Source organism: Lytechinus variegatus, chromosome 3 (genome assembly GCF_018143015.1).
Source record: "Lytechinus variegatus isolate NC3 chromosome 3, Lvar_3.0, whole genome shotgun sequence".
NCBI classification, from domain to species: Eukaryota; Metazoa; Echinodermata; class Echinoidea; order Temnopleuroida; family Toxopneustidae; genus Lytechinus; species Lytechinus variegatus.
The window spans coordinates 30,093,428-30,117,288 of record NC_054742.1 but is presented as its reverse complement, the minus strand read 5'-3'; the positions used below and the strand labels follow the sequence as shown (position 1 = coordinate 30,117,288).

At 36.1% G+C, this 23,861-nt stretch overlaps 1 protein-coding gene across 1 annotated transcript in view; it reads left to right on the top strand.

Moving 5' to 3' along the window:
- The window catches only part of LOC121410736 (multiple epidermal growth factor-like domains protein 6), a 48,203-nt gene extending 32,722 nt beyond the window's left edge, over nt 1–15,481 (top strand). The window contains exons 15-29 of the mRNA XM_041603007.1: nt 130–318; nt 794–922; nt 1,659–1,919; nt 2,247–2,474; nt 2,983–3,279; nt 5,036–5,161; nt 5,573–5,833; nt 6,370–6,888; nt 7,392–7,613; nt 8,801–9,100; nt 9,501–10,034; nt 10,565–10,642; nt 11,251–11,370; nt 12,012–12,165; nt 14,195–15,481. Of these exons, the coding sequence (XP_041458941.1) occupies nt 130–318; nt 794–922; nt 1,659–1,919; nt 2,247–2,474; nt 2,983–3,279; nt 5,036–5,161; nt 5,573–5,833; nt 6,370–6,888; nt 7,392–7,613; nt 8,801–9,100; nt 9,501–10,034; nt 10,565–10,642; nt 11,251–11,370; nt 12,012–12,165; nt 14,195–14,273 (3,497 nt within the window). The 3' untranslated portion in view covers nt 14,274–15,481. The remainder of the gene's footprint in view (nt 1–129; nt 319–793; nt 923–1,658; nt 1,920–2,246; nt 2,475–2,982; nt 3,280–5,035; nt 5,162–5,572; nt 5,834–6,369; nt 6,889–7,391; nt 7,614–8,800; nt 9,101–9,500; nt 10,035–10,564; nt 10,643–11,250; nt 11,371–12,011; nt 12,166–14,194) is intronic.
- Nucleotides 15,482–23,861: the final 8,380 nt, after the last annotated feature.

Below are 23,861 nucleotides of genomic sequence, written 5' to 3'. Positions count from 1 at the left end.
TTTACAGGAGGACAACTAATACTGCCTTGTCTGAAAGAATGATTACAATTAAAAAAATAATAATTCAAGAGTACAAGATATGTTAATTTTTCTTCTGGCCATCAAATAGAATTTATTCCTTGATTTTAGGCAACTGTACCTGTGCTAATGGCTGGCAAGGTGATGTCTGCAGTGAACCATGTGAACTAGGATTCTATGGTAACCATTGTCAAGAAGTTTGCTCCTGTGAAAATGGAGCTTACTGTCATCATGTGAGCGGAGTGTGTCATTGTTTGCCTGGATATATTGGAGACCATTGTGAGGATACCTGCCAAAGTGGTGAGGTTCAGATGGGTCTATGAAATGGAATTGATATTTTGATTGTCAAGAGAAATATGGTATTGTCATTGTATTACATTTTTTCTTGTGACACTGTCTTTAAAACTTGCCGTGTAATATTACAAACATTTTACACAGCAAAATGCACCCTCTCAACAAAATGCAACTTCCTTGTAACAAATCCTGATTAGGTGCAACGTAATGTAAAGAAATATACAAGCTCTGTCAAGGAGTTTAGAATACTGCATTCAAACATATATATCATCAAAATCAAGCTTTGTAAAAATGACTTTAATAATCTTTTCAAATGAATCATGAAGATATATTATTCATTTGTATTACAGACAGATTTTTTCTTTTGTGTACATTTCCGAATAAAATTTATTTATATGATAAGTGGATGTGGCAAATAAGAATATATTTCACTGATGTGAGAAAAAAAAGTGATCGTTTGTTTATATAATTTCTTCATCAGGATATTATGGGTCAGGGTGTAGCAGTGTTTGCGCATGTCAGAATGGAGGAGTATGTGAACACACCAATGGAACATGTCATTGTCCTGCTGGATTCTATGGCCCTTTATGTGAACTCCAATGTCCTCAAGGTAACTACCCATCTGTAGTTCTTTGGTCTGATGTAGATCATGATTACAATGCCTATCGTGTAGAGCTAATACACTGAGTGATAGATTATTTTATCAGTCAAGGAGTAATGAATACTCAGTTTGACCGTTCTTAACCTGAATTAAGTTTTGGCGTATACATGTAAGTGTCACATTAACCTTGAATAAAATTAGCTCAATCAGGTAGACTATATATGTCCTGGAGAATGATGAATTATTTTCAAGTACTCTTTACAATATTTACAAACTACATTATGTTGTGAAGGGAAAAAAAATGATTGATATACATGTCCAAACTTCTTAAAGATCAAATATTCTAAATCATACCAAAATTAACAATACCATTTTTGTTGATGTTTTGTAACTCTGCAATCAAGACTGAAGCTCTCTTATAGGAGGACAACACATTGGGTGATTTAACTTCTTACAGGACAGTCTCCACTTTAAGCTACCCCATGTTATGAGGGGTCAAGAGTAGGACTGATGTAATATTTAGTTTGATGAAGAACTATTTTTTTCAATTCACTATCTTCAGTAGATAGCTTGATACCAATATAATTCTCAGGGAATATTTTTGTTGCTGCAGATCATTGCCATTTGGTACATTTTCCAATTGGTTAAGTAGGGTTGATATACAATAAATCAGTAGAAGAGTTCACATTGTATAGCATCACAGAAACTTACCACATTACATTTTGTGTTTTACATGTACATCAAGGATTTCATGGTGCTGGTTGCCAATTAGATTGCCAGTGCCAGAACAACGCCACATGTGATCATGTGACCGGAGCCTGCCAATGTCGACCAGGGTATATTGGTGCACTCTGCGAGACACCGTGTCAAAATGGGCACTATGGTGACCGATGCAAAGAGCAGTGTCAGTGTTTTCATAACAGCTCCTGTGATCATGAGACTGGGGTCTGCATATGTGCCAAAGGTTACATCGGTGACATGTGTCAGCATCCATGCCCGAGACCCGGTTAGTATATAATGTCATTCCAGGAGTTTGAGTTTTAGGGGTATTTTATATTCAGTATTTTTTCACTTGCATATGTGTCTATAATCCACATTTTATTACTAGGTTTTATGTGCTTCCAGAATTTTCATAAAAATGGGAAAATTATTGAAGATGAGAAAAAGTTAGAAATTAAGGATAAGCACTGCACTACCTTTGGCCTAGATTTAGTCAACTATCTGTCTTTAACCAATTCAAACTTCTCCAGATTTAAAGGAAGGTTTTAGATATTTATGTAAAAAGTCACAATATTTTTATTACTAATCATTATAATCTGTTTTTTTCCCCCAGACTTGTATTTTGGTTGGAAATGTGAGGAGCCATGCATTTGTCCACTTGGAGGACTCTGTCATCATGTGACTGGTGTTTGTCTTTGTGAAACGCTTGGTGATGGATCCGGAACTGCTTGTAGTGAACCATGTGATGATGGTTACTATGGCAATGCTTGTAGGATGCAGTGTTACTGTCAGAATGGAGCATCTTGTGATAGAGTGACAGGAGACTGTAGCTGTACACCAGGTAAGTTTCATCAGAAGCACCATGTATTACTCTTTTCAGAAGCTGTGACCTTAATCTGGCAGGAAAATGTTTTCCTTCAATTGTTATTACTACCAATGTAAATTACCCCCCCCCCCCCCACAAAAAAAGAGAAAATATATATCATTGTATATCCCAACATTATTATGCCTCTGAATCCTGCTGTGATATAAAAAAGGATGGCATCTTTGTTTTTGTAAGGTATGGTTTTCATAAATTATGATGAAAACTTATTTTCAGTTGTGAGAGGTATTATTTAGTTTGAGGTTCACTTTCTAATATACTTGGATATTAACCATGTAGCCACAATATTGTTATTCTTTTCCAGCATGCATTAATGATAATATCATGTCTCCTTGGTTTTAAACACTTATGAATATCTTCTATTAAGGAAAACTTTATTACAACATATGCAATTCAATTTTTTGTAATGTCATGTATTGACCTGGGCCTACCATTCAAATCTTTATAAATTGTAATTTGTGTGTAGGCTGGATAGGAGAACACTGCACAGATCCATGCCTTCCTGGGTACTTTGGTCAAGACTGTGCCTCAATCTGTAGATGCAAGAATGGTGGTACCTGCGACCAGATGTCAGGTAGATGCACCTGTGCTCCAGGTTGGAAAGGACCTAACTGTGAGAGTGAGTGCCATGAAGGAACATATGGAGACAACTGCAATTCAACTTGTACCTGTCAGCATGGTGGACTTTGTGATCATGTTACTGGGGATTGCACCTGTCTGCCAGGTTACCAGGGAGTCCACTGCGAAAGACTCTGTGATGAAGGTGGGTTAATACAGATAATCATGATGAGTATTTCAATCTTTTCTGTTATGGCCATTTATGGAATGAATGAAAATTATCTACAATATTCCTACACCATGCTATACTATAATGAAAAATATCCAGAGGCACCAGTCATTTCATTGGCTCTGGTTTGTTTCCAACAATTCCTACTATGGAAGATTTTATGAAACATTCAATCATTTCAATAATGAGGGTTTGTATCATACAGCTGCTATCATTTTCAATGAAACATGTCCAGAGTCACCCATAGTTTAAATTCCATAGGATTTTATCCCACTGCTGCTATAATTTGGACAAAGCACTTTTAGCTATAATTTGGACAAAGCTTTTTTAGGGGCACCAGGTTTTTGTCTCGCCCACCAGAGGTAAAGGTGAGACTAAGGGATCCAAATATTGTCCGTCCGTGACAAAAAAATATGATGCATAACGTACTCCGAAACCATATGTCACTTTTCAACCAAACTTGGATGGTAGATATACTTAGGGAAGCTGCATATTATGCTTCAGCCAAAGATAAGATAGTAAGGTCAAAGGTCATTTTCAGGTCAACGTTAAAGTTTACGTGCAAGATTTTTTATGACACATAACTCTGCAACCGTGAGTCACTTTTCAACCAAACTTGGGTTTTAGGTTTACTGAGGAGACCTGCATGCCATGGCTCAATCAGAGGTCACATGGTAAGGTCTAAGGTCAATGTTATCACAACACTTTGCAACCATAAGTCACTTTTATACCAAACTTGAGTTGTAGGAGTACTTGGGAGACCTGTATGTTATTGTATTCGGAGGTCACGTGGTAAGGTCAAAGATTATTTTGAGGTCAACATTAAAGCTTACGTGCAAGACTCTTAAAACAGATGTTATTTCATCTCAGTTATTTCACAATGAAGTTATTTCACAATGAAGTTGTGTGGTCCAGTGGTTAGAGCATTGGACTCATAATCGCAAGGTTGTGAGTTCGAATCCCAACTCTGCCATTGTCTCCACTTTGATAAAAAGGCCCGAGAGTGATATCTGTCGTCTATAACGTCAGCCACTATGACTGATTAACCTAGACGAAAAACGTTTCATAGTTAATTGGTTATATGCCAGCTTGGCGTTTACCAGCAAAAAATGCTGTCCTGCTGAGTTCCTACGGGAGTTACCACAAACAGAAACAGATACAATTCTGTTGCATGCCCATGCAAATCAGGATATTTCTGGTTATTTTCATAAGTGGGCGAGACACAAAATCGCAAATGCCTTGTTTATATTTTATAGGTTTTTATCCCACCGCTGCCACCAAGCTATGATTCGGACAAAGTACTTCCAGGAGCACCAGTTGTTAAATTTCATAGGATTTTAATCCCTTTGCTTCCACCACACCATAGTTTGGACAATCCATTCTTGGTACACCAATCATTTTATAGGTGTGGGTTTGTATCAATTTGTGCCACTGTGGCATATTTTAATAAAAACACTTCCAGAGGTTCCAGTCAGTTTATAAGTGTGGGTTTGTATCAATGTGCTGCCACATTTTCCCCCCAGAACACTTTCACAGGTACCAATCATTTTAATAGCATTGCTTTGTTTCTCATAACACAATTTGTTAATCAACACTTATGAAATATAACTGTTTTTATATTACCAAACTTCTATGCTTCAAAGATAGCAATTTGCATGACATGGCTCCAAATAGAGGGCAAATATTACAATGAGAATCATCATATTTTTCATCCTGCTTCTTTGAATTACAGGATTCTATGGAGTTCTGTGTCAGGAAAGCTGTCTTTGTGTAAATAATGGTGTATGTAATCCCATTAATGGCTCATGCTCCTGTCTACCCGGATACAGGGGAAGGTTATGCGAGTACCAGTGCCCAGGTAAGAGGGTTGTGTGTTAACTATATTGATCATGATTATCCATATTTACCTAGTCTATTATATGAATTAATGAGTAAACAAATATATAAATGATGTTATTATCTCTGAACTTCAGTCTGATGAGTCTTTGGTGTAGAGTATTTGGCTAATGATGAGACCCATAACCTTCAGATCATGAGCAAAGGCACTCTACGAACAGCAGAACTATCACTGATCCAGGTCATGGCAAAATGGTGTCCTTCAAATAGACTTTGGTAATTAAAAAATTCTTGTTTTTATGTAGATTTTTTTTCACACTGTGTGCCTCATTGTAAAAATGCTATCAATGTTTTCCGGCTCCCTCCTCTCTTATTTCCCTTTCTCATTATTTTCCATTTCTACCACATCTGTGTCATTCTATCTTCACAACAGTTGGAACCCATGGGCAGGACTGCAGTGAACTATGCAATTGCCATAATGGTGGTTCCTGTGACTTTCGTACTGGGAAATGTACATGTAATCCAGGCTGGCGGGGTAGGCATTGTGAGTATGAATGCGAAGTTGGTAGGTATGGATACGAGTGCGCAGAGGGATGTGCCTGTACCAATGGAGCATCCTGTCACCATGTCACTGGAGAATGCACCTGTTTGGCTGGATGGATGGGAGATTACTGCAATGTACAGTGCCCAGAAGGTAACATTACTCCATCCTGTTTGGGATATGTCAATGCTTAAAATGAATTGCCACAATAGAAAACTAATGTTGAAAGTGGAAATTCAATTATTTCATTTAGATTCCATCTAAGTTTTTTTTTAATCTCATTAATATATTTTTGACATATCTCAATGACAACTGAAAAAAATAAGGGATTGTAAGGACAGCTTCTCTGACCAAGAGATAATAATCTCAAAATATAGACACAGTAGACAAAATTATGAGACCCATATAAATGCAATATAATCAAATTTTAGTCCTACACAATAAACTTTAAAATTTTGTATCAATACAGAGTAATGATTTAAATGTGAATTTTGACATGTACTGAAGAAATATTGAAGGAAGTCATCACTATGTTTTCAGAATTTTTGGTATATTTATATAGTCCTTACTCTTTCCTATTGGGGATGTGTATGTGAATTTTAATTTACATCTGATAGAGCCTGTCATCTTCTGGATTTGCAAAAATTTCAGTGTCGATAACTTTAAAATTTTCCTCTGCACTCCCATAGGATGGTATGGTCTTGGCTGCAACAGCACCTGCCAATGTCAGAATGATGGTGTATGCAACAGGATCACTGGGTACTGTGACTGCACAGATGGTTGGCGCGGAACCTTTTGTAGCCTACCTTGTCACCAGGGATGGTTTGGTAGTGAGTGCCTGGATCGTTGTGATTGCCTGAATGGAGCTGTTTGTGACCATGTGTCTGGTGTCTGTAGCTGTACACCTGGCTGGCAGGGGGTCAACTGTGCCACATCCTGCGACTTGTGGCAGTATGGCAATTACTGCAACCAAACTTGCCTTTGTGATGATTCATCAACTGCCTCCTGTAATCCCATATCAGGGTTGTGTGAGTGTATGCCAGGGTGGATTGGAAGGACTTGTAGTGATCCATGTCCCTCTGGATTCTTTGGACGAGATTGCGAGATGAACTGTGGTTGTGAAAACGGGGCCACTTGTGATCCCACTGATGGGTCATGTAACTGTAAGCCTGGATTCAGAGGTGTGTTTTGTGAAAACATGTGCTTGGGTAAGTAACTCTGACCTTTATATGACATTTTCATTAAGTTTCTATGATGTGTTCTATCACAATATTGTTCAGAAAGTTGTGTTTTACAGGCCATAACATTTTTGAAGGATGCCAAAATATGGTGTAATCTGACATTTACATTTTATGCTGTAAGTTGTCCTAATTAAGGCAGAGGTTTAAAACTTTGTGAATGACAATTTGTCAATTGAATCATTTAAATGTTTTCTAAAGACACTTCTATTAAATGTTTCCTATTCTTATTTGGCAAATTTTCCTCACATTCTTAAATTTGTCATTGTATATGTATACTACTTTGCTCTCTCTCCCTTCTTTCATAGTGCCTTAAATCTGCAGAGTGGATTTGGCGCATAAATACCATCTATCATTGTTATTATTTTTTTATCACTATTATCATTATGATGTCATTATTACTATAGTTATTATTTTTATTGTCATCATTATCATCATGATCGTATTTCTATCATATCTTTCATCTATTTTAGATAACACATATGGAAGTGGGTGTATCAATACATGTAACTGTGTGAATTCTTATTCCTGCTCTCCTTTCACTGGTGAGTGTTTGTGTTGGCCTGGATGGACTGGTGAGAGATGTGATCAACAATGTCCTCAGGGTTCTTACGGTGATGGTTGTAACTACACCTGTGATTGCTTGGTTGGAGATGACTGTGACCCTGTCAGAGGCAGATGCAACTGTTCATCAGGTATAGTCACACCTCAAGAAATTGACTGTAAAACCTGCCCCACACCATGTAAGCTGCTGTGATGAAAGTCTTTTATCCTTGCAGTAGCATACAAACCCAACAGTATTTTTCAAATGTTGAATCAAGTCTGCCTGATTCAGCTCATCAATAATAATATGAATACATGAATTTTTTGCAAGGCTAAACCAGTTTCAAATTATGATTACAAGACTGCTTTGTGTCATGATAAGGAAACCAGCTGAATATTTCAACAGACAGGGGGATTATGGTGCCTTAATATTTATTTTAGTATCTCTGCATTATAATATTGAGAACCTCAGCGAGCATATTTTAGGGGGCTAAAATTGTTGAAAGTGGTAAATCTAGACTTATTTATTTCCAGATTTGCATTGCAGCAGTTATAACAGTGTGAGGTGGGTATAAGATAGGGTAAGCTGTGCTGCCCAATCCTTCAATCCCCCAAATTTATTGGCCCGAATTCACAAAGGTAGTTTTTAAAACCATTGGTTGAACCCATGGCTTCTCCAGATTTCCTGTATAAATTATGCTTATTTACCGTGTATATCAAAAATATCCAATGCTGATAGGTGCTTTTGTCACAGTGCGCCAAATTGATGCCTGTTGCCGTGGTTATCCACGCTATTTTATTCATGAGTCCACTGTTTTGAATTAATGAGTCCACTCCTGAAAAAGTGGACTCATTAATTAAATAGCGCACTTAACCATTGCAACATCAGGCATCAACTTGGCACACTATGACAAAAGCGTGCATCAGCATTGGACATTTTTTAATATACGCTGTAAATAAGCATAATTTATACAGGAAATCTATATAAACAATGGGTTCAACCAATGGTTTTAAAAACCACCTTTGTGAATTTGGGCCATTAAGTCCTGTGAAAATGAAAAATGTATTTGTAATTGACCCTGACATCAGTCTTATACCTCGATGCCTTGCCTAAAGCTTTATCCTTTCACCCAGATGAAGAGTGGTGGAGATAAAATGTGAAGTTATCAGGATATCAGATATAGTTCATATCGATTGCTTCTTTTTCCTTAGCTTGGTAGAAATGTATTGTACAGTTGGAACTCCCTATCTGCTACACCAATAGCTTTCTCCTGGTGTTTGACCAGAGGTTTTAATTACTTTCTGCAGTGCTTTAACATTGGCACTTCTCATCTTCTAGATTCTGAACCACTTTGTCAAAATGGTGGTATCTGCAATGGTCATTCCTGTTCTTGCTCTGCTGGATGGATGGGAGACCAGTGTGAGACACCATGTCCTATCGGCCAATATGGGGAGGATTGCAATCAGGAATGTTCCTGTCAGAATGGTGCTAGCTGTGACAGGTTCAATGGGGAGTGTTCATGCCATCCAGGCTGGTTAGGTCCCTACTGCACTAGATCTTGTCCTGATGGCTACTATGGGCAGTGGTGTCGCCTACCATGTGCTTGTGCAAATGGTGGTTCATGCAATCATGTATCAGGTAAGCAATTGGAATCACTCCTAATGATTAAGTTATATTTATTTTAAAATTAATTTTAAAAAGCTTATTATTCATGAGTGTATCTTTTATTTTCTATTTTATCCGGCAAGACTTTGCACTTTTCCTTAATCTTTGTTTATAATCTTTGTTTATTATCCTTTGTTATATTGTGCATGATCACGATGCAGTTTTCTCAAGTTTAATATTTCAGTGTAGATATAACAGTGTTATCCATCATTGTCTCTTGTGTTTTCACTTTCATTGATTCCCTGGGGTTATCAAATGATTTAGATGCATTTTGAAATATATTCTTATATGAGATTTTTTTCTATGAAGGAAATCATGATATCAATTAATTTGTCTTTTGTAGCAAGTTTGGCTATTTATTGTTTATTTTCAGGTGAGTGTGTCTGTGCTCCTGGATTCACTGGGGATCATTGTGAAGAGTCATGTCCAGCTGGAACATATGGTCTCCAATGTCTGTCAACTTGCTCATGCCTTAATGGAGGCATATGCCATGGGATAACGGGTGATTGCATCTGCCAAGCAGGCTGGGAGGGGCCAACATGCTCGAGCCCTTGTCCGTCAAGATACTATGGAAATCTCTGCATGGAAGAGTGCCAGTGTCAGAATGGTGCCCTCTGTGACCATGTTGATGGCTCGTGTTCCTGTGGGAATGGTTGGCTTGGGGCTTATTGTGATATCCCCTGTGATGATGGTACCTATGGGCCAAACTGCCACATGACATGTTCCCACTGCCCACAGTATCGTTGTGCAAACACTGATGGAAGGTGCCTTCTTCTAGAGTGTCAACCAGGACAGTGGGGACAGGATTGTGAGCATGTCTGTCTGTGTAGGAATGATGGAGCATGTGATAGGCTGAATGGAACTTGTTACTGCCCTGCAGGTTTCGGTGGAGACCTTTGTGAATATGGTAATTATATGACTGCAAAGACCTGCTTGAAATTTACTTCAGTATTAATATGCTACCTATCATTTTAGTTACTTGTCTCTTGTAAACAAAAGTAAAATGAATTTTTACATTCATATACTTGAGGAAGTGGTTATTTAATTGATATTATTTCCAGCTGTATCCAATGACATTATTCTATCATGGTGCAGAATTTCCTCATAGGTTTTATGAAACCTACCCTTTAACCAATAGTTAATGAGGATTGTGAATGTATTCCATCATATTTATATTTCTGTCTCAATATTGTAGGAAAATGTGTATTCATAAATACCTCCATGAAAATACACTCGTTTGTTTCTCGTCAATATATTTAATGCCAATGTGTGTTATTCAAATTTTATTGATAATACGTTATTTCCAAAGTTGTGTTAGTCATTACAAAGTATATCTCAAACCTTTCCTTAATAACGTGATGCACAAAATTTAAGATGGAATTGAAACTTAGAATTGTTAATCATAGTCTGTCAAAACCATTTTCGCCCTTTTCTCAGAATTCTTCCCCATAGAAGATGATATCAATGATTCTGATCAAGTCATTAATGTCAGTCCTAAGAAGAGGACAGGCTCTGGTAAGTATATCCAACTATTATTTTAATGAGCTTTACCTGGATTTTAACCATTGATTGCTCAATGTACATGCTTGAAAGCTGATATAAATATAATCCCTACTTTGGTCAGTGTTGTTAATACATTTTACTAGAGAACAAAGCAAGGTGAATATATAATTTTTTGTTAATAATGAGGAGCTACAGGTAATTTTGCTTGATGAAATTCAATTATTTCAGAAGATTGAATTTGTTAACATATTGCAACATCTTTTTATTTACCCAGTAATATATCTAGTATACAAATTGATGTTCAGTGTGCATGGAGATAATTTCATTCATTTGTAGTGACTTTTGATAAGTCAACATCTCTTCACTTTCTAAGACGAGAATGTTCTTAAGTATGACTGAATCTTCATTTTGTGACACACAAAATTGTTTCCAGGATTGACAGAAGAGGCAAGGATTGCTTTAAAGCAACTTTATTTTTATCATGATTTTGTTCAATTTGTTTGAAAATCTAGTATCAAATGTTTCAATGTGTCTCTTTTTCTTTCATTTCTTAGTGAATATTCAAACTCTATCTTTTATTTAGTTAAATTGACATTAATCTTGTTCTTTGTTACCCCTAGTGCCAAAATTGACAGTATCGGTTTCCTGTGTTGTCCTTATTCTTGTAATCATTGCGGTCGTAGCTGTGGTCGTTTGGTACAAAAGAAAAAACAGGGGAGCCTACAGAATTGAAGACCCATGTAAGTTTTTCCTATTTCAACCTTATTCAAGTTATATTTTGGGGGAGCATTTTTTACAGATTCTTGTCAGCGCCCTGTCAATAATTTTCACTGACAACTTTCAAACTACTGAGATCCTTGTATCTGTGTGATTGGCTGAAATAGGAAGTTCACAGTGGAAAATTTTGTTATATTTACACTTATGAAATGCTCCCTCGAAATGAGAATAATGTGCTGATGCATTTTACATTGGCATGGTTTAAACTTTGATCTCCTTTTTATTGCTTCTCAGAGTAACATTGATTTAAGCTATGCTTCCACCATAAAACCTCAATGCAAATTTATGTAACATAACAGATGAGTACATTTAAAATAAATTGAAAAGATAAAAGAGCATTTATCAACATTCATTAGAGCTGTTCCACTTTTTTCAAATTTATTAAAGTTGAAAAAAATGTCCCTGTTGAAATCAGGCATTTTGCTTTGAACCCCACTGCCGTAATAAGTGAGTTGTCTTGATGACCAATAAATTGACAAATCATTAAATTAATCTTCTTTGAATTGATTTCTCACAACCAATATTTTCTTTGCCATTTATTTTTTGACTGCTCGATGTAGCTCATTTATTTGATCTGTTTTGTATTTACCCATTACTGTATTAGTATATGTGATGGGAACAGGTGGCAATGACAGCCCCATTAGTGAAGAAGTTCAAATGTCAACGATGGAGTCTGTCACTAGTACAGGATCAGTCAATACAAGTGATGAGAGACAGTTGATTGATGATACATCAACAGGAGAGAAGGGTGTGTCTAGGTAATGTCACTGATATTTATGGCCTAATGAAACTTGTTTGATTGACAGTACAAATCTTTTGTGAGTTGATATTGAAGCAAGAGGGGAGGTTAGAGGTCAAGGTTACTAGCTTGTCTAGCTTGGCTCCTAGCTGACCAGGCTCCCTTTGGGGATGACAACCTTAGCTTGCATCTGTATGGGTTGTGAATTCAGGGGGAAACCCTGTTTCAGTCCCAGGAGCAAGTGGCTTTGGCCCTTGGCTTTATTTGGTTCAGGTTGACTGCCCATCCCATATAATTACTGATGTCTCATTTTTCAATTATGGCTTATTACGTGGCAGTCATGGGCCACTTTTTATCATTCATCATTTTATGATGGCAACATCGGGCCCAAAGAACAATCCATTACGTCAAACCCCCGTTTGAGAAAAGACCGCAGTTCAGACTGCAAACTGCGGTATTAGACCCCAAATCGTGTTTGAGATCATGGGGCCGTTTCACAAAGCTGTTCATAAGTTAAGAGCGACTTTAAAAACGACTGGTGATCATCGCCAATGGTGTTTAACATTTACCGCAAGACAGGATCACCAGTCGCTCTTAACTTACAAACAGCTTTATGAAACACCCGCCTGATCAACCCCGCTTGGCCAGGTAATCCCCGCTGTCTCCACAGGCCAGATTATGAGCGTTTGGCCAGGGACGAAATGATAAACAACAGCTGTGCTATTACATAAGACTTCTCTGCCTGTAGTAGGACCTTCGGAATGACATTATTCTATTTGATATTTAATCACGTTTTCAAAGGGATTTTGTATTCAGTAATTCAATGTTAGTCCATTTTCAATTTCGAACGAAGAAAATCAACCTCAAAATAAGGAAATTAAGTGAATAAAAAATGGCAACATGCTTTAATTGCCGGGGACCGCGCTCGGGCTATTATGTTATCTTCGGACCGAGGTCAAGAAACAGGTGTTTTGATACTTACTTGGGGCAGTAATTGATTAAGAAAAACCATGGAGTAGGTCCATGGAAAAACTGGGGTATACGTGTTCTCAAACGGAGATTTTCGTCATGCTAAAAAAAAAGGTTGAAGGAATCTGAACTGTTGATGTCAAACTGGTAGGAGAAATGACATTTTATTTTCAAACAATTCCCAGTGCTCTTAAATGAAAACTCTGAAAATTTTATTTAGCATGGCTCAGATTTAAGGTTAAATTTCATGAACGTGAAGATTCACAGATAGGGAAGTGGCAGTGCCCCTTAAAAATACTCTCATCTTTTTCATACATAATATCAATAACTTCTCTTAAAGCACCAAGATCCAGTTTCATAAGGCTTAATGAACATTTCTATGACAACTCTACTTTTAGCCATGAGTGCACTCTTATTGAAGTTGATTATAACAGGTTTTATGAAACACGACCCAGTCATTTTAGATGATATATCCCACTGCTGCCACCATGCCAATGGATACAAAACAGACTTATATTAGAAATGCAATGTTCTGTCACATTGACCAATGTCAGAAGGAAGATTCACGCACAGCTGTGTCATCTTTGAAAATCAAATTACCCCATCCCCTTTGATCATATCCTCCCACTAAAAATTCAACGCTATTGTGGAATTCTTAGTTTGGGCACAGTAATAATAATAATTATTATTATAATTATAATATCATTATTATCATAAATATTTTTATCATTATTAATTTTATTATATTATCACTATTACCATAATTATCATTATTATAATTATTATTATTGTTGTTGTTGTTAATTGTTGTTGTTGTTGTTACCATCACTACCACTAACATTGCTACTACTAATATATTATTACTGCTATTAGTAAAACAACAATAACATCTTCTACTACTTCTTCTATTCTGCTGCTACTACTACTACTACTACTACAACTTTTATTTTTAATATTATTGTATATACTTTTGCTATAATCCTAGAGGGTGATGGTGATAGTTGTCATGATTATTATTATAACAGATCTTCTCGACCACTGATATATCATTTCTTCTGTATGTTATTGATTTTTTACAGCTCCAAAGAAAACTCAAAAGACCTCAAAGATGACCCTTCATTGAGCTTCAAGAATCCACTCTATGGGAATAACATATAATCCATTTAGGAGCTCCAGAACTTCATAACCTGCTTTTATCTTTGAAGTCATCCATAACACTTTTTTAATAACTTATGCACAGCTTTTTAGCACACCTCTAATAAAGTGCTTATAAGATATAAAGACATTTTTATAGAAGCATTAGCATATTTCATTTCAGATTTCCATCCAATGGCTGCCACCAATATTGTCAGATTAAGGATTGTGTTAAGATTGATTTATTGAGTTTAGTTGGTCTCATCATAAATTCAAAATCACTGATTCAGCTGATGGTGCAATCATAATCAGATAGGAATGACCAGAGCTTTATAAGCCAAGCTGTCAGTTATTCATCAAGATACCTATGATGTTACAATAAGGATACCACCATACCATTAATAATACATCCAACAGGCATGGTCTCTGTATCTGGTATGCCTTGCTCTTGGTTACCCCAATGGTCTGATAGCTGGGTGCTCTCAGGTACACAATATGATGATCCTTGATTATTTGTTAACTATTTAGTTTGATATTGACTTCCTTTCTTTAATAGATCAGATACACTGTATTGTTGATAATTTACAAAGGAGAAATGTATACATTATACCTCTCATTTCTATCAAAATCTTATTTTCTGTACTTTTTATAAAATTGATTTATCCATTTAAGGTGGACTGCATATGGACAATGACTAAGTGAGTGACTGTACTTTTTTCAAATTCTGCCTAATTTTGGTCTTTATGTTCCGTTTATTTCTCCAAATGCATCAACAAAAGTTGATTGGTCAAGTGTTTTTAATCGATTAGCTTGTATAATTTTAGCTGGTAACTTCCAGGGGTAACTTGCCTTTGATAAAAAGTTATACAACAGAGATCCTGGGCTGAATGTAACTCAACTTTGTCACTTTACCATTGTATGGAAGAATGTGAGCTGCCTTGGAAACTAGATATTGCTTGGACACAGTAGCGAACGCAGGGGGGTGTTAAATGGGTTCAACCCCCCCTGAAATTATTTTCAAAACTTTTTTTTTGCTTGTCAATTTGTTTTTGGGTAGGATATTACCTAAAATTATTTTATTCAGCTTGAAAGCCCCCCTCCTTAAAAAAAATCCTGCATACGCTATTGCTTGGAGATGATACTATAACTATTGGTGTGATGAATAGTAACCAGGGTCCCGTAACACAAAGGTTAGCGATTGATCGGATGCTTGATTTTTACGATTGATTGTACATTGTAGTCAATGCAATCAATCGTAGAAAAATGTTCCAAGATCATTGCTTAGCTTTGTGTTATGGGGCCCTGGGGCAATATTCTGAACATTGTCTTTTCTCCATATTTTGTCTTTTTTCAGAGATACAACAGAGTCGGTATTCTGGTGGATGTCATAACTTTTGTCATAAAAATTGTTGTCTCTTCTCTTACTTGGTTCTTAAATGCGCATAAACCCAATGTACAATTAAAAGATATGACAAAAGTTATGACAGTGTTCCAGAATACCACTCTAGATTTATACATGTCCTGTTTATTGTGTCTTACGTTATATATAATATACTGCAGACACTTTAGTATCAAGCTGTCTTGTATATCTGCAAAATTTATAATGTTGAAAAACAGTACTCATTATATGTTTATCAGAAATTTGTGTGAATCTTGTAATCATTTGTTAATGTATGTAGATGTATCTCCAAGAAGCTCTTGATATGGATATTGACCTGTATATTATGAATTCATTGCATTAGCTGAAATGATAATATCTAACTATGTCATTATTTGTCAGTTTATGGAGTTATTGATAAAATTTCAATCAAATTATATTCCATTTTTCTATTTGCTTTTTGAGATTTATTGTGGGTTTCTCACCTAATGTTATATATGCATGGTTAATTTTGAGTGAAATTCAGTTTAGGCAAACAAAGCAAATTCAGATCTATCCCTGTATGAAATTATCAGATCAAAATACTATGATGGAATAATTAAAGTAATTCAATGAAATGTTGAAACCCATGGATGTTGAAAACCTTTTATTTTTCTACTATTTAGATTCTTTTCCATATCTTGTAGAAAAAATTAAGATTATTGCAAAGTTTGTTTATGATTTCAGAGGAGAGAAAATGTTACTCTGCCTTCCAAAAGACGTATGGGTACATTTATTATTCAGTAAACGCAACAGCTCCTTGTGATATTTCAAGTAGGGGAAAATAGCGGCCGGCCAGGGGGGAGGGGGGAAGCAGAGCATATGGGAGGTTTGAATGTAACTCTGGTAAAAGATGAAGTCAACTTTAAGTCATCATGCCCCGACCTTCCATCAAAATACCCAGGCACTGCCCCTGTTTATCTGTGTGGATTCAAAATATATTTACTATTTTTAACATTTTGAATTTGTACTGTCAGTCTTGAAAGATAATTGTTACTTTTATTTGTTTCTGCCTTACGATGGACAGTACAATTTGCAAGAACTTTGAATGTTTTTTTATCAAGAAGTAAGGTATTTATGTTACAACTTGAAATAATAAATTTATGAAATTTGTATGAAAGACTTAATATATGCTGAATATAATTGATTATTCCATTCCTCTCTATTCACATGCAATCATATGAAAAGCTTCGGTTGATATTGTTCAAAAGTGTACCCATATTTGCAATGATTAAATTTTATTGCTGGTTCAAGCATTCCATGGTTATTTTTATGTGTCTATGAATTCATTTGTTTTCTTTGAAATGCTTAACCCTAGTTTGATTGGACCTTTTTCAGACTAAGTTTTTAGGAAGTTCAGTTTAACACCCCAGTCAGAGGCCTGTTACAAACTTTATAAAAAAATAATGTGGCAATGGAAATTATGTCATTGACACGTACACATTAAAAAACTGGCAAAAAACAATTCTAGGATTTATTCGCCAGCATAGCAACTCGGACATTATTATAATCAAGTATTTCTAGGATCCTGCCCGAGTTTTAGGTCACATGACCAAGGTCAAAGGTCATATAGGATCAATTAACTTAGACCATTTTGGGGAATCAAAATCTTAACCAAGGATAAATCTTTGAAGTGTCATCATAACTTTGAATATTTAAGGATCTAGTTCAATAAACTTTAACAAAGAGTAATCTTGCCCCCCCCCCGCCCCCCCCCCCTCCAAAAAAGGGGGAGAATGGAAATAAAGTGAAGGGTAAAAAAAGAGGGAGAAAGGGAAGAAAAAGAGGTGAGAAAGAATATGAGGGGGAGAAGGAAAGGGTAGGGTAAATGGGGAGAGGAAATATTGAGGAAAACAGAAAGAAAGAGAAACAGAAGAGAGAAAGTTAAGGGGAATTAAGGAAAAAAAGTCAAGGGATAGCCTCTTCCTTGAGCGTATACATTCGCATAATTAGCCCAAAGGTTTTTATTAATGGGGTCAGACATATACGAAACTCTAGTTTTTATGACAGATGTAACATTTTTATCGAGATGATATCTTATTTTGCCTATTTGTATTTCTTGGTCATCGATATGTTATTATTTCGCCTCATATTTGGGATGACTCCTTAAATAGATTTTCCTAAGCCTCCTTTGGCAGCTCAAAGACATTTTAGACTATTTGATTCAAATCAAATCGATATTTTACCATTTTTATTTTCATTTCCTTTCTATTTTCCTCCCGTGTTTCTTGGTCGTGAAAGTTTTGGGAATCCATGGCCAAAGTCCCTCCCCCACCCACCTGTACACAAGTAGTTGATATGTAGATGAAGGGCGGGGGCTCGCTGGCCCGGGCTTGGTTATTATAACATACAAAATTAGTTTCTCCTATTTTTTTTTTAGTTGCGAGAGGAAAAAATCCCCAAAAAATTGTAAGGAGGAAAGGAAAAGAAGGGGAATGAGATATAAAACGAATGGGGATAATTGGCCTTAGGCCAGTGGCGTAACTCTGGGGGCACGCGTGCCCCCTCCTCCCGAAAAAAAAGGAAAGGAAAAAAGGAGGGAGAAAGAAAGAGAAACGTAGTAGGGGAAGAAGAAATTATTGTATATTTTATATTGTTTATGTTACCCTATCATATTACATTAGAAATATTTTTTCAATACTTTATGAAAATTATTCAGTGTTTCGTGCTTATATGGTGCTCGCATTGTCTGTTTAATGAGATAAATCATTAATCCTGTTCAAGGGAATTAAGTGGTACTTAAACATCCCGTTTTAAAGTCAATATACACATCATATTTCCTCGCACTTCGAGTTTCTATTAGTTTATGTAGAGACATGCGATTCTTTTCATGAGTAGGCCTATTTAAAGTGATTGCCCCCTTTTAAGGTCTGAAAATATTCTTGTCTGTGCTTTTGTTTGCATAAGATTGGTGATATATATATCTGCTATTTATGAATTCCTAAAAACAGTCCTTAAAATGCCCCTTTTTGGTCTGAATACAGGGGCGGATCCAGCTTTCACCAATAGGGGGGGGGGGGCGAAAAATATTTTCATCAAAATTTTTCTCGATTGGCCGCTATAATCTGATTTTATTTTTTAGGGGGTATTCCTAACTAAAGACTTAAGTTTTAAGTATATGTTAGTTTTTATTGTTATAACCAAGATAAGGTATCTTATGTGGCCTTAATATAATGCGAGCTAAAATTCTTTGATATTTTATGTCCTTAGAACTGAAGATTCTGAGGATTTTTTTATTATCATGAACAAAGATAAGTATCCAACTAAACAATGCAAGCGTGAAGCGCGAGCCGAAATTTAAGTTTAGTAACGTGAAAAGGGACTCAATTAGGACTGTTTTAGTGATTAATGAAGAGGATACAAGTATCACCAATTAAATATTGAGAGTGCGAAGCGGGAGCTCAAAATGTTTGATATTCCGACCTGAAAACTGGACAGTCTAAGCGTGATTTTATTTAAGAACAAGCTGTGTGTCTCAAACAATTAATGCGAGCGCGAACGAAGCACGAGCTTAATTTTTTGATATACTGACATGATAAAGGAGCATTTTTACAAATTTTGGAAAAGAATTTCCAAAGAGGATAGGTATCTCACAAATCAAACAATGCGAGCGCAAAACGCGAGCTGAAAATTTTGATATAACAATTTGTGTAAATCAAACAAAATAATGAAAGCTTGATATGCGAGCTAAAATATTGTGTGCAAATTGATTTCAGAACTGGATATATCAAGTGCCATTTAATCCTGTTGAATGGGATTCATTACACAGGCTATGAGAGCGCGAAACGCGAGCGAAATTTTTAAAATAAAGTCTATTTTCCAATTCTTCCCCTCACCTTTTTCGTGTTTCCTTTCGGGTTCGGGCCGATCGTTACGAGGCCATAAATTACACATCATGTGTATAATACCTCTTTCTTACTTTTCTTTCTGTTTTTCGTAGTAAGATAAAGAATACACTTTTTCTGCAGGTTGTCAAAAAATAGGGGGGCGGGGCCGGCTCGGCCCCCTCCTGGATCCTGGCGCCTAGAATATCAAAAATTTTCAGCTCGCTCTCGGTTCGTTAATTTTGGAAAGTGAAATACGGAAGCCTATGTAGTTTTAATAACTTCCTTAATTAGAATGCCCCTCTTCTGGTTTGAATTTCAACAATTTTCGGTATTTGATTAGTGAGATACGGATCATGTTCATGATTATGGATACAAAAAGTGTTTCATTCGTTTAAGTAGTTCTAATCAGCAAGCGCTTGGCGCTCGCATTGGATTGCCAGCTAAAAGATTTATTTCCCCTTAACTCTCAGATACACAATTACAATACAAGTCAACATAACTTTATCCACCGACCTTATGTAAGAACAAATGTATCCCTAAATTCTTTCATAACAACCCGTATCAAGGAGTGGAACAGGTTACCTTCTGCAGATATTAGGAACTATACAATTCTTTATCGGTTTGAAGTGCAATGTAAAAAATACCTCTTTGACAATTTATTATCTTAGTTGATTTAGAAAGTTTTTCGTCCATAGAGTATTATGTTTTACAGGTATCTCGTTGTTGGCCACCTTAGTCATGTGTGTTTGCATGAGTGTGCGTGTTTTTGTGTTTATGCTGACACTTGTTTAATGTACATTTTGTACATATTTGTAGTCGATATATATGTTATTATGTATTCTCCTTATACATTTAGATCTTCATCTTATTTAGAGGTATAGGGCCCCACTCACAAGCTGCGCTTCTTCAAAATCCTAGAAAACCGTTCATATTGTATCATGTATTCTTACCATCTGATCATTGATTTGAACTCATAATATGTCTGGTTTTTTAATAAATTGAACTTGAACTTGATGACTATAGTGAAATAAGTTTGCTTCATGAATTCCTGAATTGTTTGTTTAGTGAGACAGGAACGTACCATGATTACAATATTTTGCTTATATAACTCCCCTTTTTAGGTCTGCATATCAACAATTTTCAGCCAGGACATCGCGAAGCGGCCATCACGATCCACTATTGGTGGCGCAAATAAAAACACTGAAGAAAACTGGAAGCTGGAGAAGAGGAAAATATGAAAAAGAAAAGGGGGAAAAGGGAGAAGAAAAAAAAGAGAGGAAGAAGTGTTCAAAATGAGAGAAGGGGAGAATTTACAAGAAGCAAACCTTTCAAGGAGTCTCTATTGGTTATCAAAATCCCGGATCAACTGAAATAAACATTTTGCAAGCGATCGAGCTCGGGGTCGCATTGCTGTTTAATGAAATATGCCTATACTTAATATAAATGCCTCCGTTTTAAAACCAATAATTCAGTTCGCGTTTTACCGTCATTAATTTGTTTTGTAAGATATGGCTCATGATTACAACGAAAGAAAGTTACGCCACTGGACACGACAGTTGCTCTGGCGACAATTACTCCGGTCTTTGTTTTGTCTAATACTTAGGGTTAGGGTTACAAAGGGGTTTTATGAAAGGTTAGGTAAATTAGGATATATGTGTTAGGGTTGATGTAGCTGTCATCAGAGTGTGGAATTTTAATACCGCCGACCAATAATGCCTCCTTTTCAGTCCCTATATGAGGGCTGTAGCAGCTCGCAATTCGATCGCGTTTACATTTTTTTTTTGTTTCAGACCTATATTGGCTAGCCTAGTAGTCCGAATAAAAATCCGCTTTTGTTCGCCTATACTTTTTTTTAAACAAGTGCACACCAAGTTACCAATAATGCACGTAGCATTTATTTGAAAGCAGGATAAAAGAGCATTGTACATTAATGCTTTGGCTCACGGGCATAGGTGCCGCGGCCGGGGAACGAACCCCGGACTTTATGAACAGCCGGGCGCCTTTGACCACTCGGCCCCGGCACCTCTGTATACTTTTTTGATAGTCTTTATTGATCAACTGAAAAAATAAATAGTACATAAATGTGATAAAATAATTAATGGCATATACAATTGCAATTGAGCAAAATCATACTATATGAGCAAAAGAATTTTACAGAACGTAGCAATGACAAAAAAATCATAGCTGTGGGGGGGTTCCATTATGGCACCAAGCCCTCATCTTTACGCGAGTGGGGGGGGGGGGTAGTCCTTAAAAGCAAGTTACACCAGAAAACTAGAGCAAAATCATAGAAGCAGTATACACTGAACGGATGTAAAATAACAAAGTTATGACATTTTTATTTTTCACAAAACATATGCACAATTCAGTGATATGTAAATGAGAGTCCGGGATGAGAGTCGATGATATGTCACTGATCACTCGCTATTTCTTTGTTGTTGTTTTTTAGTTATGTTTGAATTCTACAATATTTCAAGTTTTTATAGATTTAACCGCATGATTTTACAATATAATGATCCTCTCAGTGTTTGAACCACAGAATGTTAAAACAATGAGAATTACACATGTTCAGGGAATGGAATATTTCATAGGGCCTATTTAATGTAATGAAATACAAAAGAAATAGTGAGTGGATGAAGCTTAATTATTCTCCCCATATGTATACTGACCATGTGGGATGTGGGCCGTGAATATAGAACTACTTTGTGAAATAAAGCGAAACTTTAAAATTTAATAAAATGCAATAGCTCTTTTTCTATCAGATTTTGATCAAATTTTTTATGCTTGTTTGATCTTTCTCCTTAGTATTTATATTCAAACCAAAGTTTGGGGCCGGTGGATCGACTTAGTTGCCGTAGTTAAATTGCATTAGCTTTATTTCTACAATAATTGTGAAGCGCTTTAAACAGTCGTAGATTGATAAAGCGATATATATAAATGCCAATTATTATTATTATTATTATTATCAAGGACTTGATCGATCAATGAGAGCGCGAAGCTTGAGCTTTAAATTTTTGAAAAAATGATTGGCCTGAAAATGAGTCAGATTGAGGTGGATATATGTTTGCATGGCTCATTTCGCTTCTTTTTGTTTTTTGTACACCTTCCACTTATTTTACATTATGAACTTCTAAAAAAATGAAGAGATTTTCAAAAGGGTGGTAAAATAAACGATCGAAGCACACCACATGCTCTTGGTTTCGGGGAGGGGTATTTATTCTCGACTATATTTCTTGGCACTGCAGTGGTTGGAAAATTTGAACGTTTATAATAAAGTGGTAATTTTTACCGATTCTTTGAGTGCTATTGAAGCGGTGAAGGAAAACAATGAGGATAATTTCGTTAGAGAAATCATAATTACCGCTACTTGTCTAAAATATAAAGGTATATTAATTTGCATTGAGTGGATTCCATCTCACTGTGGAGTTAGTGGAAACGAAACGGCTGACTTCTATGCAAAGGCAGCCCTAAAACAAGATATAGAGATTACTAATGGTTTGAATATCCAAGAAACAAAAAAAGATTGTAAGAGTTCTTGCAAGAAAGGAATGGCAGAAGAGATGGGACAAGTCAACTTCAGAATTAAAAAAATACCAGAAAGCTGTCTCCGAAAAAAACCCCTTTGATTATCTCTGCACAGATAAGAGGTGAAAAAATGATCCACAGATTACGTTTGGGAGGTTTGGGTTTAAATGACTTCCTTTTTAAGAAGGGAAGACACACGACTGGATTGTGTGAATTTTGTAATGAAAGAGAAACGATATACCATTTCTTATATGTTTGCCCTAAATTTATTATTCAACGAGCCCTATTACTTGCTGAATTAAATGTTAACAATATCCCTGATGCGGAACGTAAAGTGGAGAATCTCACACTTAAGACACAAAGTGCTCTAATCAGATATTTCAAAAGGACTCATAGATTTCAAATTGGCTGCCCGGATGGCAACCATCTTAACAGGGTGTAGTCAAGAGTAAAGAGTTCTAAACTTTAGCAAATTATTACTTTCGTGACCAGAATACCTTGCTGAGCAAAGTTTTTATAATTATTCATATTTTTCGGGGGTAATTCTTTATGATGTTTTCACCGAATTAATCTATTGTGCACCTTTATTGTCACTTTCACTTTATCACATGGCCCTTAAATGTCAGTATTTACTCTACTATAAATGTTTTCGTTTTTAAAAAAAATAATAATGTTGATATGGTTCCGATCGATTTGACATAAATTTGCACCTGCGGAATTTAAATCAAGTTCCACGAGGTATTGGATAGAGCGCCCCCTGCTCACGTTTGAGAGACATAGGGAATACAATTTTTTTGTACTCCTGAGACGCCCTCGAAATGCACCTCGAGCGGGCTTGTCAGG